The sequence below is a fragment of the Haliaeetus albicilla genome, chromosome 11 (genome assembly GCF_947461875.1).
Source record: "Haliaeetus albicilla chromosome 11, bHalAlb1.1, whole genome shotgun sequence".
Taxonomy (NCBI): domain Eukaryota; kingdom Metazoa; phylum Chordata; class Aves; order Accipitriformes; family Accipitridae; genus Haliaeetus; species Haliaeetus albicilla.
In genome coordinates, this window is record NC_091493.1 from 10127975 (window position 1) to 10147269 (window position 19295).

The 19295-nt window shown below is 35.9% G+C and overlaps 1 protein-coding gene across 5 annotated transcripts in view; it reads right to left on the reverse strand.

Moving 5' to 3' along the window:
* Positions 1-405: 405 nt before the first annotated feature.
* Positions 406-19295, reverse strand: part of WAPL (WAPL cohesin release factor) — a 106280-nt gene continuing 87390 nt past the window's right edge. For all 5 annotated transcript variants that reach the window (XM_069796063.1, XM_069796066.1, XM_069796062.1 and 2 more), the window contains 11 exons: positions 17628-17855; positions 12619-12730; positions 11505-11602; positions 9821-9897; positions 8436-8611; positions 8013-8128; positions 7131-7292; positions 5636-5843; positions 4360-4448; positions 3238-3333; positions 406-2869 (listed from right to left, as the gene is read on the reverse strand). In XM_069796063.1, coding sequence (XP_069652164.1) covers positions 2804-2869; positions 3238-3333; positions 4360-4448; positions 5636-5843; positions 7131-7292; positions 8013-8128; positions 8436-8611; positions 9821-9897; positions 11505-11602; positions 12619-12730; positions 17628-17855 — 1428 coding nt within the window. In that variant the 3' untranslated portion in view covers positions 406-2803. The remainder of the gene's footprint in view (positions 2870-3237; positions 3334-4359; positions 4449-5635; positions 5844-7130; positions 7293-8012; positions 8129-8435; positions 8612-9820; positions 9898-11504; positions 11603-12618; positions 12731-17627; positions 17856-19295) is intronic.

Sequence of the window (19295 nt, forward strand, 5' to 3'; positions counted from 1 at the left end):
ATGTGAAAAGTACCACCATAACAAGAACTGCCCCATTTCCCCTACGCTTCAGCGTATTTTTGTTATCTAACCACAGCTCTTCAGAGTTGTTACATGCCCCTTCTGCTCAAAGATCAATAGCAGCTTGTGTGGAGAACTCCAAAATGTATCAAGAGATTGAGCACATCATCTCCAGAAAATTTCAAGGCTTAGCTGGTTTGACTGACCACAGCCTCAGGTCCAGGCACTGAATTTTGCTGTCCCAACACACCAGTGAAAAACAGAGCACTACCTTCAGGGTGCTCCTCTATTATTTTTTTTTTTCCTCCCTTTTTTTTTTTTTTTCCTTTTAACAATTTACCTGACACTGCCTTCTTTCTGCAATCACTCAGAGGAGTGTTTTATTGCATGTTAAAAGACAAGATATGTATTGAAAGTAGCAATTTTATTTGAGTTAAAATTATTTACAAAAACCCAAAGACATACTTCATGAAACTGGTACAAACTATTTTTCCTGCCGTTGGCTTTTGCTCCAAAGATCACAGCTGAGAAATACTGTATAAAATAAAAATAGGATTGGATTCAGAAAAGTACTCTACTGTTCTAATTTCCAATTGAGAGTATTTACACAAATATTTACAATGGAAAAAAAGTTACTTTAAAACTTTAATTTGCAAGTTGGCCTCAAGTACCCTTTAATGCAGAGTTATTTGAGGGTCTAACACAGAAAAATGCACTGCAGTTCACAGGGTGATTTCTCCCCCCACCCTCAAAAAAAAAAAAAAATCTGCATTTGTCAGTGCTTGACAATTAGTTACATTTAAAAAAAAACTGTTAAACACTGAGGTAAATCAATTCCCAAGCAATTACCAGTGTAACAAAGAAAGGTAGTTGTCCCTGCTTTCCCCCATCATCACATCTGTATTTTATTTTCTCTTGCCATCTCTCCACAGAAAGCTACATAATTAATTTGAAATCCCATTACAAGTGAAAATCTCCAAAATCAGAAAACTAGACGGGCAAAATATTCAATAATTTCCTCCTGATGTAGATCACTTAAGTACAACTTCTCCCTCGCTCTCAATAGTGATTTTTTTTTTTTTTTAAAACAAAGGGGAATACAACCTCAAAAACTTTTCTAAGTTACACTGATACACTAAGTTTTAGAAGGTGATGAGAGAAAACGCAAAAAAGTATGACCAACATAGGATTTTTGCCGCTAATCAGTTACTTCCTTACAGAATTCCCAACAATCTGCATTATCAAAAATAGGAAGACATAGAAGGCAGCCACTGTATGTAAAAAATTTACAGCTGGCACTGATACAAAAGCACGCGTTCTTAACTTTATACATGGAGATAACACAAGATCTAAAAGCAGGTTAGATTTCCTGTTATTTCCCCCTCATTATACATAGAACTAATATTTTTATGGCTTCAAGTTTTACAAATTCAATGGAATAACATGATGTAACTACCTATACAGGTATTTAAAAATGTCAATGAAGCAGATCTCAGAACAGTCTGCAAATATTCAAGACCACCTTAATAAAAATAATTACCAATTCCGTTGGTCTGAATAATGAGTGCAAGAAAAAAATTGTTAAAAAAAAGTCATGTATTTTCTGGGATTCTTTGTTCCACTTAAGTCTTCAAACACAATGCTTTGCTGTGAACTAGACCTCAGACTGAACAAAATCTTAGCTATATCAGCAATTTAAGGCTTTGTGTTGTATGCATTTAAACTTTGTCATACTACAAGAAGAATGAAATAGAAAGATTATGTCAGCTGGAAACATTAATCCCCATTGGTGTTTTAGCTTCTTTAAAATCCTTCCCCCTAAAACATCCAAATTCTTTGTATTGAGCATTATAAAATACATCTTGAGTGCTTCCTTGAAACAAATTAAAACAGCATTTAAAAGTTTTTGCTTATTAGAAGTGTAAACTACCCTGGGATTGAACATTTTTTTTTCTTTTTTTTTTCTTTCATTTTTTTAAACAGGGCACAGCTTTTTACAGTTACTATTTCTTTTGTGGATAACATACCCTCAAATGGCTTTGTGTGTTTATAGGTTTGCATGCTTCTTGGAACTACAAAGTGTTATGGTCTATCAGTTTACAGTACATGGGCCGTGATCGTTTTAGAACTGAGAAATAGTTCAACAACCTAATTTCAATCAAAACAGTATAAAAAAATAAACTATCCAATCCTTGCCTCTTTGGATTCCAACAAATTTTAAATATAGACAGTAGTTAAAATCACAAAAGTATTTAAAAATTTATATTTTATGATTTTGGAATAATCTAGTAATAAAAAAGCAAGAGCAAATTAAACTCAAATAGGAGCGGTGCTGCTGTCCAGAACTTCTTTATTAGAACATTTGTTTGATACCTCAGTAGCTAAGCTGCCTTTGCACCTGGCTGGCATGAAACAGTGGCTCAACAGTAAACAGCAGTTGCACTATCAGCAGCAAGTTTTTCCCCTTGAAACTTGTCACAAACAAAGCAAGAAAAAAGATAGGGAGGGTAAACCCTGCCAAAAAATATTTAAATACTGCACTGCATCATAAACAGCATGGTTTCTTTATTTACTTTCCTCAGAACCTTTTTCCCCTCATTTTTGATAGTTGCAGATTGATGTAGTAACTGTCTTTTAGAAAATGCTGAATGCATGGTTAAGAGACCAGGTAGCCTTAAAAATCCGAACACGAATGACACAGATGAATGCTCTTGGTATATCCTTCAAGGACTTCTTTCATGACTTCTTCTTTTGTCTAAGGGTAGCTCCAGCATTAGAGTTGCCTGCAGCGGAAGTTAAGTATCTAGCAGTGTTCCAAGTATTCAATCACCCTAGAGATAGATTTCTGGCCTGTTGTTCCAACAGCACACTGGAAAATGTAATAGAAAACAGAAGTAACAACCAAGCATTTGTAATACCTCTTTAAAATATTTGAGGGCTATGCTTATTTCAGTATTTAGAATTACATATCAGTAAAAGCAATTAGATTCAGGCAGAGGATTCAAAAATATTTTCCTGACCAGTCACAATCAAATGGAATGAAAGTAGCTTTGTTCCATTTACTACCAAAATAATGACAGATGGGTTTTCAGTATTTAAAAACAGAAAATCATCCTGTGCTCTTCTAAAGACTCAAACTGAAAAATGTTAAACGCTTCTAAAAATGTATGGACTAGTAACAGAAAACACAATTACAAAAATATCTACACACATCAATTTAAAATATATATTACTTACAGTAAGATTCATAAAACTGAGAAATTTTTTGAGCATTTCAGTCATTATTGAGAAGTCCCCTTCAGGTAAGTACTCCCTCACAGTAGTCACATTGATCTAAGAAATAAAACAATCTATTTTAATTTGGGAAATATTTTTCCAACACAGAACTATATTACTCTGCATGTGAGATGCAACATGACAAGTATATTCATAGCACTAGTAAGATGGTTTTTGCTGTCATCTCTATGATTTAAGTCTCTCTTAAGCAATATTCATATGTTTATGGTGTTTATGCTTCTATGAAACATAACTACTACAATCTTTTTGTTGTTGTTTTGGGTTTTTTTCATTAAAGATCATTACTACCATCAGACCTCCCCAGGACCTACGAGATCATCAAGAACTAAAAACCCCACCAGCTTGCTCTCCTGACATGGAAAGAATCTCCCTGTATAATTGGTAAGGGTTGCGGATTATTGAACTTATTGTTGGTATTACTCCAAACACTAAAATTGTATGGAAGCCAATCAGTCAAGAGGTACAGAACAGCATGTTAAACACCATTTCTGCCATCATGGTAAATTTAGACAAGCCTGAAGGCAGGCAGGTCTGAACCTCATTTTCATCTGAGCATATATTTGACAGAAGAAGTTCTCAGCCGTTAGAATTCCATATTTTTAACTTCAGCCTTCTATTACACAATTTCATGTAATTTTGATGGAGGAAAAAATAAAGCAGACTGATAAGAAAGAATAAACAAGTCTGATGTTAACTTGCTTACTGAAACTACTGAAAAATAAAGCAAGCTTTTATAGTTATAGAACAGGTGAGCCAATTTTCCTTTGCCTTTCCGAAGTAAGTTCATTTGTTGGCTAAGACTAACAGCAAAGAGGAGAGAGGTGGAAGAGGTTAAATATTCAATTCCAACTGTTTCTGATAAACATACCGATGTTCAGAAAATTTGTTTTGGATGCAATACCTCTGGCAACTGTTCACAAAACTATATACATCAGTGTAGCTTCATCAATGTACTAGCTCACATCGAACCCTAATTTAAAAAAACGATTTCAATACTGCAAATTATTGCTTCACCAAAAATTGTACTGGACTTAAGAGCAAGTTATTGACTTATTCCCTTACTGGACTCTCTTGGCAGAGACAGCCTAGAAGCAATGCCGTGTATGAGGCCACAATGCAGTCTTCCATGTGCTTCCCAGCATGCTGAAGAGCTGTAAAGAGAGACAACTGAGTGTATTGTATTCTCTAAGCAGCTGGTATCTTTTACTGCTTCAAATACAATCTTTCATTATCACTTTTCAGAATTCTTTTTTCTCAAACAAAATGAGCTTTTGGACTGAGACTTCAGAGGCAAGAATCAGACCAATTCTGTACTTACTAACTCAGCAGCACATTCTTGAACAGAAAAATGGTGTTTGTTCGCTTTCAACGCATTTCATTGTATAGTACTTGATTAATTGCCATTTTAATGTACAAACTGTATGTTTAACACACCAAAATACAAATATGTTTCATGTGATATTATTGTATTAAGGATAACAGACACAGCACTTTTTGCTAATGGCTCACAGCATTTTTTGGCAAACCACAAATAGCTGCAGACACCGACTGATGGAGCTACAAAAAGGAGAAAGGATATAAAGCAAGGTTTGAGAAAGTAATATACCACACCTACTATTAGAAGATTAAAACACTATTAGAAGTAATATACTGCACCTACTAGTAGATGATTAAACAAGAAAGACTGACGTTTCAGACTCGATACATTTTCCAGAGACAGCCTACATAACTCAGCTTAGAGATACTCAAATTCCTAGAACAAACTACCAAAGATGCAGCACATCAAGGTATTACCCAGGTACCTGAGATACCACCAATGGAGTGAGGAGAACTCGCACACAAGATGGGGACAAAAGAAGCTACATGCAAACAGGGAGGGGAGGAAAGAAAAACCTAGAAGCAGCATGAAACAAGAACGGGTCATGATACCCTGGGAAACAAAATTAAGGCAGGTAACTTTCAAGGACTGTTTCAGAAGAACAAGATAAAAGCCTGAAAGCCATCCCTTCCAGAATATTTCTTACACAGAACATCCCCAGGTTTGCTTTTTTTTGTTTGGGTTTTTTGTTTTATTGTTTTTTTTGTTTTTTTTTTTCCAGAAGGAACTGATAGAAGGTACTACTAAGAAAATAAAAAGTAGCATAACTTCTTCCACTTCTCATGCTTCAGCTCTGAAATGCTCCTACTTATGACCTGTAACAGTTTCACCTGGGAGATACACTAAGGAAATCTCGGCCCAGGAGACTGCATGTAGATAGGAAGCGGAGGACAAGGTGGGAATTTATGCAATCAGGGAGTTCTTTGCCTTTTCTGAGGTCATCACAACCAGACAACGTACCTTTATTAAGATCAAGTTCTTCATCATCTTCTTCCTTCTTATCTTTCTCTTCAGTACTATCTGGCTTTTCTGTGGAGACCCACTGTATCTCCCCACTTGTCTCTTGCCATTCCCCACTCTTATCATGCTGAGCAGTAGGAGCTTCTTTAATCAATTCATCTGTCTGGCTCTCGGCCAGCTGTGCTGCTCGCTCACGCTCAAGAAATAGCTAATGAGGAAAATTTCAGGAGAATTTCTGTTATGAATTAAACCCTAAACACATTGAATTCATACTTGAAAGTTTATTTCCCCTTCACAATTCACCCCTTAATACAGCTAGTCTTCAATACTTTTCTTAACAATAGCCTTTTCTTCTTCAAAGGAAAACATAATTTATCCCAACACTAACACTGTGCTTTACAGAAAAGGCCTCTCTCCCTCCCCAGTGTTGAACCAGTCGGCAGGCTCCTCTTGGGCGTTGTAAATGTTTAATCGTTTTCTTTGAGACACAGCTTGAAGACTAAGTTGCCATATTTTCCTGTCTGTTTTTGTTCTCTACCAATCCTCATTTTCTTTTCATGCTAGCTATCCTCTCTTTGCTCTCTTAGCTTTTCCCTTGATATGTAAAAAGCAAAAATTTGAAACAGCAATTTCAAATGACTTATCAAGGATGTGACAGAACCAGCAATCTCATACTGTGCACTTATGAATTACTTCCCAAGCCATACAACCACCAGTTTTAAATATTTCTTTGCCAAGCTGTATACATTAAGATATTTAATATTATTAGTTTTATTGTTGATTTTTTTTGGTCTGCTGCTGGACAGTTATTTCACATAATTAAATAGAAGAACTGCTAAAAGCGTCCATAAAATTATCTTAATTGAAATAAAAAGGCTGTAATTTCCTTTCAGTTCTTTTATTTTAGTTTGCATAGTGGAACTCATTCACCAAAATTACTGGTGGATTTCTTTTTTTAACAAGTTAGTCAATACAACATTTAAGAATGCTGTTTCACATCCCTAGTCTTTACATCCATATTTCACTGCTCTTATAAAGCATGATACTTAATTATTTTTTTTAATTTAAAGTTGCAAACTCCCAAAAAGATAGTACTTAAAAACCAAAAATAACCTATTGAAGCAAAGAATGTAAGTCAAGAGTAGCTTACAATTTTTACAGCTGGTTTAAAACAAAACTATAAGTAAACCATTTAGGAACAAGAAAACTAGCAATAAACTGTATAGGAACGAGAAAGCTTTATGGACCATGAGAGCAGCTTTTGGATGTCTATAACAATGATACCACTGTCTTTTACCAGGAAAGCTGTTTCTGTAATGTACAGTACTGAAAGTCAAAATTGTGAGCAGCACCCCTCTTCCCCCACTATGCTGTATAACTCAAAACACTAAACAGAAAAATATTCTGACAAATCTTCATTGCTGAGTTCTCCCTTCCCCCTTGACAGTCTGATAATAAGAAATGGTAACTATTACAGGAAAAACACATTTCTTACCTGCACTAAAGCCTGAACAGCATCAATCTGTCCAGTTATCTTTAGGCTATCATCTCCTTCTCCCGTACAGAATGAGTCAAAAGAACATGATGTTTCCATATTGACAAGACAGTGCCTATTCCGAGCACTGTATTCTACTAGATTGATCAACAGACCCAGTCCCTACAAGAATTGGAGAGTCAAAAGAGGATTACCCATGTTAAAAAAAGGATAATTTAGCAAAAAACATCTATCCAGATAAACGTCTTCTTTAGGCATTATCTTTCTGAGGATACATAATTTACTTACACACCTTTATGAAACAGTTTGATAGACACAGGTATCAGGATTTAAAGAAGTATGAGGCAAAACTGAGATTCCTCTATACTAGATCTTGCATGCAGGCATCTCAATTTTTCCAATTCTGAACATGAAAACATTTTTAAAGGTGATATTTCATTTATAGATCAGGGATTCAGGTGTCCAACCTTCAGCTTATATTCTTAAAAGACCCTTCACATACACAATTTCACTGTTGTTACTTAGGCCACACAGACCCATTTTACACAAGCTGAAGTAAATTTGACAAAGCCTTTATCTCTAACAATAACATCCACCATATTTTTAAAGTTGAAAAGGCATTTGAAAATGAGACAATTCACAGACTTATTCAGCTAAATCTCTGTTCATCTAGCAGTGCACTTTTTCCCACCAAACACAGGGAAAATGGTTAGAGCTCAAAGCCACCAAATCCTTACAGAAACCTTCTTTAAGTACCTCACTAAATATATATATAGTCAATGAAAACTGTAGAGGCTGCTCCTTAATTTGGAGCCAGAGTAGATAAATGCAGAAGAAGGGGGAAAATCATTTTATGTTAATGTAACAAATACAATAGCTTACCAGCACCCGAATATCAAATCTCTGTTCTTGAGGTAGGAACTTTGGAACCTGAAGCACACAATTCATAGCTGTGCCTATCAGACCATCTTGTTCACCCGTTTTTGTACTACCCCATTCTGTAAACAAAAAGAATTCAGAGGCTCAGTTTTGAAAATACTCATTTTCATGATCATAAGCAGACTGATAAAAACCTTTTGGCCCTAAAGACAAGCAGGACTCTCCTAGCCAAAGCACGCCTCAACACTTAATACTTGCAATTACTCATCCAATTTGCAAAGACAAATTAGTGATTACTGTAAAGCAAGCATCTACCATACATAACTGCTTTATTGCACTGTACATGGAAAAACCATAATCAGCATAAGAAAAGGGTAATTTATTTGATGCTTTAACACAGAATATGCAGAAGTTTCTTTGTTTTACCATTATCATTTGTCAGGTTGAGCAAGACACCAATGATGGCCCTCATACAGTCTTCCACTGCTTTACCCACATGGTTAGTTACATTCTGGTGAGGCAGAGGCTTATTGTCTGGTAAACAGATACTGTCTTCAGCACGATTATATCGCTGGATTAACTCCTCACAATGCTGCAGTGCTCTGCAGGGAGAAGATGCAGAACAAAATTACCTCCACAACATACAGGACATTGCACCTTTATACTTGTTTCACCAGGAAAAAAAACCTCAACTACAGAGCTTATAAAGAATTTTTCTGACGCCCAGTCTGTAGGGAGAGATAATAAACTGACCACCTATAAAATCTTTTAAGAGCTCAACTGAAATTGTGAAAACAAAAACCAGGAAAGCTTTGTAGCTTAGAGCTTTATCAGCTTGAGATTTCAAGAGTAAAAGTTAATTTTTCTTTCCAACTTCATCACATGGTCTTATAGAAGATATCTCCTCTCCCTGCAAACCCAGCCTCTCATATCCTCTGACCATCAAGGCAAAACATTATTCTGACAGCGTTATCTAAATGTTCTCTTGTTCTGCCCTCAGAGCTATTTCCATTCTGTAAGAAATAAATAAATGACATGTGACTTCCTAGCAGTAAAACCTTAATCTCATAACACTACTGGACCACAGGCATGATTCTACTGCATGACATTACTTTGATGTTAAACCAACAACACAGATTTCTATTACAAACAAAACTAAAAATGTCAAAAATATATATTGGTCTAAATAGCATAGTAAACTGTGGCTTGGTTTTTGGTTTTTTTTATTTAAAGAAATGCTCAAAATACCTAACCTACAACCATGAAATTATGTTTCCAATAAGGTCTGCAGTCAAATTATCAGCTGAATTTGTTCTCTTATGAAAAGCACTACAAGAGGGGTACAATCTCTGCCAGTCAGCTGAGACCTCACCCAGATTGATAACTGTGTTAGTGGTGTTTGTACAAGCATCTTTGCCAGGGAGAACAGCTAGGAACATAATTTCACTATTTCAATTTTTAGTTAGACTGTCAATTCTGTTACACTCCATTTCAGTAAACACTTAAGAATAATGAAAACACAATAAATAAATGTAGTTTCCCAACTGCCCTCTTCTGTGTTCATATTAATTTGGTACAGAAGGAGCCAAATCCACAGTTTGCAGCTTCCACAGAACCAACAATAGCAGCACTACATATTGGTAGTACTCAGGTAGTTACCTATACCCTCATCTAAATTAACTTTAGCATTACTTCATAAAAAGCAACAGTGGAAATTGTGGGGGTTTTCCTCCCAGAATCTTCTGGTATAGCAATTTTTTTTTCCCCTATCGTGCAGTGCTCTGCAAAAATGTCTTTTTGTTACAACTTACTTAGCTGAGGAAACTATGAGCTGCGAGTCTTTGTATGCTATCAGATAGCTCTGATTTTCTGGATTATGCACAGTTACCTAAAAAGAGGAGGAAAAAATAATATTAAAAATGGGACTTTTTTCCCTCGAAAGAGAAGCATTCCCTTCCGCTACAACCCCACTTCATTCAGTTCCACATTTCTTTGTTATTACCCAGTGTAAACTTTCACTTATCATTGTCCAATATTTCCTTAGAGTTTTCACATTGTAATTAATCACACAAAATTGTGGCACCAAAGATAAAAACCATCTTCCCTGACACAGTAAGTACAGAAACCATGTGGCAGAATGTTCTGCCAAGTGTCCCAAGTGTGTACATATATATGTGTATGTAAATATATATAAAAATTTAACACAGAATACAATTATATACACAATGTTAATTTTAGGACTTGACATCAGCTCCACTTTTGAGACCTTATTATGCATCCAACCATAAAAATAAAGTTTTTCCTTGATTCCCCTGACTGAAATTCAGAATCAATTTTCAGAAACAGTAAAAGTTCTCCTCTTAAATTTGCATGATATGGTGTGTTGAATTTTCTCATCTCTCCCAAGTTTCTAAGGGTCTTACTACATCACAAGCCACCCTTAAGTTCAAATTTGAATACTCTACCACTAAACGAGGCTCTTCTACTGTTGCTTGGCAATTCCATCTATCAAATATAAAAGAAGAAATTGGATCTGAACATTTTTCTCTCACTGTTCAGATGGCAGGTAAAGAGCTAGGTGCCATTAATTTTTAAGTAAGCACCCTTGAATTAGTACTTCAGCAACTGTTCATCTTTCTCAGTTTTTAGCTTCCTTAGTGTACACTATCTTTGAGTCTGTCTTTCTATTTTAGTGAAGAAAACAAGTTATCACTGTAGCCATTTGCCCTCTAACTTGGGTTTAAGGGGTTCATTAAGATTCATTGACCTGTACTCTGAACCCAAACATCGCTTTCTGATGTGTGGAGACATATTGCTAAAACATCACAACATGCTTCTGCTCACTTACCATATCACAATACAAAAAGAGTAAAAATATGAAACTCAGCAAAACACGACATTGTAGAGAAGCATATGCTCACAATTCCTGTCAATTAAGCTCTACAGAAGTGCCATGTATTTTAATTCTGTTCAAAGTTCTCATCAAAAAATATTTACCATCTCAATATACACGCTCAACTGATTACAGGACTAGTTTGACTCTCAGAGCAGTCTTCTCTTTCAGCACTTAGCCAGCTGATGTTTAAAAGTAGCAATTCTTAAAATACACATCGATTTATTGCTTCTAAGAAAATGCTGCTTCTGTAATGATCCATTATTACTAAGACACACACTAGAGAGTCAAACTCATGCCTCAAAAACAACATCCATAAAAAGCAGCTTTTTGTAGGAACTTAAGAAAAACCATCGCTACGTTCAGTTATTCTTACAAAAAATAAACTTGCAAAGTTGTACATACATACAGAATGGTAAAAGGAATTTTCAGACAAACATTCCAGAAACGCTGATAAATATCAGAAAGTTAGTATCTTCTATTAAAAAAAAATAATCAACATTATAGTATTATGTAACTGTATATTGAAAGAATGTAACATTGAAAAGGTGTAGTTGAGAAAAAGCGGTTTTCAGAAATGCAATGCATCTGCTCATACTCACACTCTCTAAGACCCGTAAACATCTTTCTGCACCCCATAACGAAGCAACCAATTTCTCTTCATTTTCATCACTGCTCAGGTGATCCACACATTCTTTAACTGAACAAAAAAAAAGAAGCTGTTTTCCACTATCAGTAAGAGGTCTTCAAAAGCCAAGTATACAACAAACTAACTAACTACTCAGAGAGTTGCTATCAACCTTGTTTTAGAGTTTACAAAACTCTAATACTAGGAAACAATCACAAAGACATGATCAGTATTCCAAAATGTCTCATTTCTCGAAGTAAAAAAAAAAAAAAAAAAAAAGAAAAACAAAAAACCAACCACCTTCCAATTTTGGCTTTACAAGTTTGTGATTGTTGCCACAAATTACCTATCTGTATTTTATTTTCTACTGACAATGAAGAGACTGTACAGCACATGACTACGTTCCTTAATTGGAGTGCAGTGCTTTGTAGAAGAGAAAAAAGATACAGCATGCACACTTTCCCCCCGCTTCACAAGTCTGAAACCATGTGCAAGTTGAACGCTTTCATTTCTTCAATCCTTCCTTTGTCCACCCCTCTGCTTACTTAAGACCAAGCTTTATTCAGCTCAAGAATTCATTTTAGAAATGTCCCTTTTTCTATCTGTGAGATGCTGATCCAAAAAACGTAACCAAGACATATCTTTAAAAAAATAAGGAAACAAAAACCCCACATTTCTTCTTGAAGGGCTGACTTCCTCTGGGATATTTAGTCAAAAAATACCAGTCATGAAAATAATTCTAAAAGACTCTAAAGGAGATCTTACTCTAGAATAAGTGTGCTGTAGAGATACGTAACACAGTAATCTGTATTCTGTCTAAACTCAAGCCATTTTTAATCTCACACACATTATATGCAACATCATACACATTCTGTTTAGCCTTAAAACTACTTTCAATCCCACATGCAACAGATTAAAGTCACTAATATTTCCCAGTGACTTGATATCAAATTGTGTACTTTATTTTTAACATTGCTGAGAAAAATACGTCTCTATTTTTAAACACAGAAAATGAATATTAAGAAAAGCAAACATCTTAGCAAGATTCACTAATTCTTCACACTGTCAAAGCAGAATCTCCAATATACCTTTATCTACAATATGATCAAGACCACCTAAAAGTCGCAGTTCTTCTTTAAACCAGTCCCCAGCTCGTTTTGAGGTGAGAGACAGTAATGTCTCCATTGCCAAATGCCCGGTCTGAAAGAGTTAGGTTTCAGAATTAATGAAATCATCATATGTAGCTGTAGCCAATATATCAAATCATACAAATACATGTTGTATAAAAACCATAAAAACAAAGCTATAGGTTACAAGTAGAAGAGCCACCAGAGGGAGCAAGAACAGATTGAAAAATATGGGTATCTTAAAAAAATTACTTGGTACTGATAAAAAGGTACTTTGCATTTTCAACTTTCTCTTGATTTTATTAATAGATTAGAAAAATCTAAGCACCCTCCTTTCATCTGTTTCTCTTGTTATCAAAAGAAACAAGTGGAGGAAGGAAATGGACAAATCAGCCAGGCAGGAAAAAGATGAAGAAAAGCCACAGTGAACACTGCTTCTCTGTCTCCCAGATACATTGGCTCTGCTGCTTGTAGAACACATTTGATTCTAACATAGGTATTTTGTGGTTTTAAACTCATAGAAGATAGCAATTAAATTAAAACGCTGTAGGAAATCTTACTATATTTAGTGATTTTTTTTTTTAAAAAGAGGAATACATATCAAAATTCAACAACAGCAAAGATAAGTTTAGTCCCTGCAAATGGAAGTTGAAGAGATTTTAGGCGATTATCTTAGTTAATCCCCTGCACGTTTTTAACTAAAACTAACATCATTTATAAAATTAAGACTATTACTTGTTTTTCCAAAGGTCTCTGATAAAAGGCAAAGGATAATAATAAAACATATACATACATATAAATTACACCTAAACAAAAGTGACCAGTATAGACTTCCATAACACCTGGAACACACACAGGCAAATCTGGACTACTGTAAGCTTAATAATTTCATATATGGTACATAAATACAACAATGAAAGGTCAGAGGAAAAGCAGTAAGATCTCATTAAAGCCAACTGAATTCAACCACTCTTAAGTTATCTTCCCTCCCTGACACATTTGATTTGTAATGCTTCAAGGAGGGCTGTGCTTATTCCAAGCTGTGCAGCATGTTCCAGAATACGGGTTCAAACCTCAGCACCTCCTGGGAATAACAGTACTCACCAGGCTTGAGTAAACACCCCATTGTCTTGGAAAACCAATTTATAAATTGTATGAGCCCCCCCAACATCTTCAGCTGCTTTCCTTGTTTTCAAAAATACTGATTTCCAAGGATGAAAAGAAAGTTGAAGATTAGTCCTTATAAAGAAGTTACTACCCAAAGTTAGTTATTTCCGTTTTTTAGGATCTAGCTCTGCAGCACACCATCACTGAAGAGCATACAGTTAGAAACAGCATTTCTCCAACGTAAATGGCAGTGTCCTTGGGTCATGAAGGTGGTGTGGGGGATAAGGGACCACAAGCAGCAGCAAATCTACAATAGGTCATTCCTCCCTGCATCAGCAGCATCTCAATTCCCCGTCACAAAGGCAACAAAGACAAAGCTGCAATTACTCCTGCAACTGTTTCACCACCCAGGGAAACTGCTAACTACTTTTAATTGCCAGCAGCCCCTCATCAAGTCTTCTCACAGGAGGGAAACTTGGTTACAGTGTTCTCATCTCATCACTGGAAGAATACAAGGTCCAAAACCTCACACTTTTAAAAACTGTAAGTTAAAAACATAATGCTAGAGGAGGTGAGGATATTTTAAGCAATGGATGGAGAACTTCCCTTCTGAAGCCAACCAAATGAGAAAGTATTTTGAGGGAGGAGGGGAGAGAACCTGAAGACAACAGTTTGACAGATCCCTAGCTCTCTGAAGCCTTCCCATCCTCTTCAGATGATTCCTTTCACTTTTATAGATTGAGTTTGAAAATACTGTAACATGGATATCTGAAATCATGCATAACCAAAACCAGATGGATAGAAGTTGATTAAAAACTCTCCTTAGAGATCTTCACAGCTACAGAAGATTTAGTTAACTTCCCAAATACCTATCACCATGAAAGCTCAAAGGCCGCACAATATTTAAACTATGGTCCTTAGTTTTCTGCCAAAGGGCAATAAGACTTCAAAAAAACTCCAGGAGAATATAATTTGATATTTACATTACTGGGCATAGGAACAAAATTCTCAATTTTTATTTATTTAAATTTTTTTTAAAAAATAAAATAAATCAAACCTTGTAAACCCTTTTGCTCTTGAGGAAAGTAAGTTCAAAACATGGTTCCCTTAAGCTTTCAGCCTTATGCTGAAAGTGAAAAACAGAATAACCTCTTTCACCATCTGAAAAGAGAAGTCACTTTTGAAGGTTTTGTTATGATGCAAGAGAGAAGCTAGCTGCAAGTATCAGCTACAGAGGGCTATGCTGACTGACAAGCAAGTGCCATTTGCTAACATAAAGGCTAAGTTCTTCAGGTTCTATCTTCTTCTAAGCCAGCAAAAAAACCTTGGAACAAATTCAACCCACAGAGAACTCCTTTTCAGTTTCTGGGTTTACATTTTTAATGTTCACAGCAGTCTAGAAAACAGAACCTTTTGAATACCTGTTTGAGTATGCAAAAATTAGTCTGATCTAACTTCTAGATAGTCACACAAACAACATTCTCTGTGGAAAGAGATAGGCAGTATTGATATATTCATTTGATCTGTGTAAGAATAAAAAAACCTGAATTTGTAACCAGTTAGGCACGAACTGGAGTTATCAAAACATCTGCTGCAATCCTTCTGTTTCTTAGTAGATGTGTCTGCATCTGAAAAAGCACAGATCTTTTCTTTACCCCCAGAAGATCTGCATTTTTGTTAGCATTTTTCTGCCTGTCATCTGGTACAAAAACAGAGATTACTTATTATATCTCATGACAGAGATCTATGTGAAAGCAACTTTATCTTCTACATACGGAGTTCATTATTGTCTCAAATTACCATTGCTACTATCATAAACTGAAAGAGAACCTCATCATCTCATTTGGCTTGCATATATTTTCTAAACACTATATAGTCTCTGCTTCTACATGGTGCAGCTGGGAGGGAACCAGTTTCCATCTGTGAGGTACTACAGTGTTCAACACATTTACAACAGCTCGACATTTTAAGATATAGAGATGCCTCAGAAAAAAAAAAAACCCAACCAAAAACCAGCTGAAACTGATGGCCCATGATAATACTACTCTTTACTCATGTACTTATGGACAACTTCCTCACAAGACAGAGTCCCTTTTAACACACCCTCTCCCTTTAAAACCCATTCCTAAGAAAACACAAGAACAGAATTACAGTTCATAAAAGAAACATCAGGCTAGCACAGATTATGAATATGAGAAAAGCTCAAATAGGAGTCAGTGGTCTGTGTGGCTGGATGCTTTAGCAATGAGGAACCTGTACCAGCTGTTCCATGCTTAATAAAGGGAGCTGTCTTACATTTTATAGTGCAAAAGATATCCTGGCACTGACAGACTGTGGGCTACACAAGCTGCCTTTGGTGCCAAAACGGCACTGAAATAAGACACCAATTATTCCAATTCCTAGCTCATCAGCACCTAGAGAACAAATTTCCTTCTGTGTTGGTATCTTCAGATTGTATCATGTGAATTCACAGAGTAAACTGAAAGCAGAGAAAATAATCTCAAATTTGTTCTTCGTTTGCAGATTTCAAAGGCCAGAAAATTAATACAAGCCCCCTACCTGCACGTTTCATAGGTTTGTAGGAAACAAGCCTAAAATTGAAACTCTGAAACAATTCTCCTTTGTCACCACAACTGATGACCAAGGTTAAGAATTATATAATCAATATTATCTTCCTCCCCCAAAATTCAGTTCTTTCTACTGCTACATGACACTGAGTTTTCATACCAATTCAGCTATCTGTTCCATAGCTAGAATTTGGGGGAAAAAAACCCAAACCAAACGTTCCTAAACCAACAAAAAAGTCACAAAAACTACAAAAGAAAATGCCAGCTCAACAAGGCATATCATCTTCTAATCTAACCTAAAATGGAATACAGTCTGAACTGCAGATTACTGGCAGGAGTTGAAACATTACTTGCAGAGACAAAGCTCTAAAAAGCTCACTTTATAAACAATAAAATCAGAAACTTCTCATGTTGGGTATAAGTATTACATGAAAAATGGCAAAAACCTAATAAGAATTTTTAAAACATTTAAAGAATGTATTACAGTATGTTAAAAAATTAAAATCATACTAACATCTGTTATACTGAAATATGATGAAAGCAAAAGCACATTACTAATTTTTGCCATCTATGACCATTCATCTAGTCAATCTGTCAACAATTCTTTAAATATACTCTTTTAAAAAGACTTGCAACTTACCCTTTACTTTTCAAGCTAGATTGATGGCCAAATTTATTTTTAAACAAAAACAGTTTACTCTGTTGCTGCTGAAGATACATTCATAAAAAACACAAGTATGTTTGAGAAAGGAAGGAAAAAATTTCATCAACATTTATGGTAATAAACAGATCTGCCACCACACTTTGGGCAGAGAGAAATCAGTTTCTGTAGGACAGATTTTTATTCTTTTTTTTAATGGGAGAACCCACACCACATTTTCAATTTAACACACAATACTCTTATTCCCATGTAAGAACCCCTATTTTTTGTGAATGTATATATAAAATTTAGGCAAAGAAACAGTCAAATAATCTAAACATGGTCTTTAAACACATCGTTATTTGAAGTGTTACTTGTTTTTAATTGCTACCTTTAACTGGCCGCCCATAGCAGGAGCGAATGGTCAATCAGATGGCTGAAGAACATCATAACTATCTTACTAACAGCCTTTTAGAAAGGAAATTTCAAATTTAAAGAAGAAAATACTTGCAGTGCAGTCATATATACACAGAAGGTAGACAAAATGTCATGACTCCTTAGTCGGGAGATACGAGATTAAGGACGATGCTTATAAGTTCCATTTTACTAAGCATTCCACTACCACCAAGGCTTTCAAATAAAAGCATGATACCCACCGTGATGTTTTCGAGATCCAGATGTTTGTTGTGAACAGTTTCACACAGTCTCCGAATTTTTTCCTTAATTTTATTCATGTCTTTTTCGTTCAGCAGCTTGGCAGAAGAAGCATCTTGTTCCAATTCCAAAAGCCGTATCATCAGATCTAGACTAGCTCTGTCTAAATCCATGTTCAAACGATCTCTACTCAGGATGTACATTAGAGCTGCTGTGCAAAGGGACAAATTCTTGGGTTGGGAGAGGAAAGAAAAAAAAAAACAGATTTTAGTAATCATGTTAGGCAGACCTTTTACAGTTTTTAATAAACAAGCTGAAGATTTGTGGAAGAAAAAGCCTGACAAGTCCCAGTATATGCTAGCACTTGCATGAGTACTTACTGTTGTACATAGATTCCTTCTGGCAAGTTACTAATGCATTCTCCTAACCAATACAACTGAGACATCAATCACTTAACGCATTTACAAAACCCTAGTAGAAAAGCATGGTTTTCTACTTTTAAGGAACTCAGTGCTGCAGGCTGAATAAGAAACAGTAACTCCAGTAACACAGTATTATAGAAGAGACAGATGGCAGGGGAACAAAGTGGAAACGCACAGGCTACATGGCAAGGTAGGTGAACATTCTGGTTCGATGGAATAAGCTGGTGACAGCACCAGAAAATACAGAGATCATGGGGACAGTGTTTGCATGCAAGGTTGGGAGCCGGGGGGTGGAGAGCCTGGTGACATACATTCCAATTCTGCCAAGCAGGTCTGTCAGTCAATAGCTTACCCAAGCCTTTCTAGCATAAACGCATTTGATTTCCAGGGTAATTCTGCTTTTTGGAAGTAGCCAAAGTACAAACCAGCTTCGCCCTGCCCCATCCCCATCAGTCCTTAACAAGTAAATGCTATTATCTTGACCATCCCTATCTTACACAGAACTGGTATATAAGGACCTCTTACTGGCTAAAGAATACTTAATCCTTCTTCAAGAAGGAATTAAATTTCATCTTCATGAGGATGAATGAAAATCATTTAAGCATAAGCAGAAGGTGATTCACAGGAAGCGACAAATGACAGTGAAGAGATCAGAGCAAAGCTATCTGTCCCTAGTGCTTGTAAGTACAGCACTTGCACTAAGAGACTCATCTATCCAGGTGAGCTCCAAGTTATGGTAAAAAGGAGAAATGTTCATGGAGAATCCAGTTGTGCTGGGCACAATAATTTCAGAAGCTTTTTATGATATCTGGGGGCATGTGGGGTACATGTGTCTTAAGAGTTCAACTCTTAAGAGTCAACATGCTACATGCATCTATTCCAATCTTTTCTGTATAAAGTAAATTAAAACCAGAAACAAACTAATTCTGGGATGTGAATGTTGTACAGCTCAACAGGAAAGAGCAGAATTTCTGCGTCATAACAGATTAACATCTTGTTTAGAGTTCAGCCAATCACCAAAGCAATCATTAGCTGCTTCTGTTTATTTTAGAAGCAAGTAATAATCATACCTGGTCACACTGAGCAGTATCAGCATTTCCAAAACAGGATTAGGCAGCTGACAGTCTATCAAAAGCTATGTTAAAACTCCTTCCTGTCTGAGTCAAGGAAGCCCTCAGGTGAGTAAAGACTTTAATCTAACTACCAAAGATGCATTTGGAGTACTGAAGGAACGAAGCAAGAGTTTCC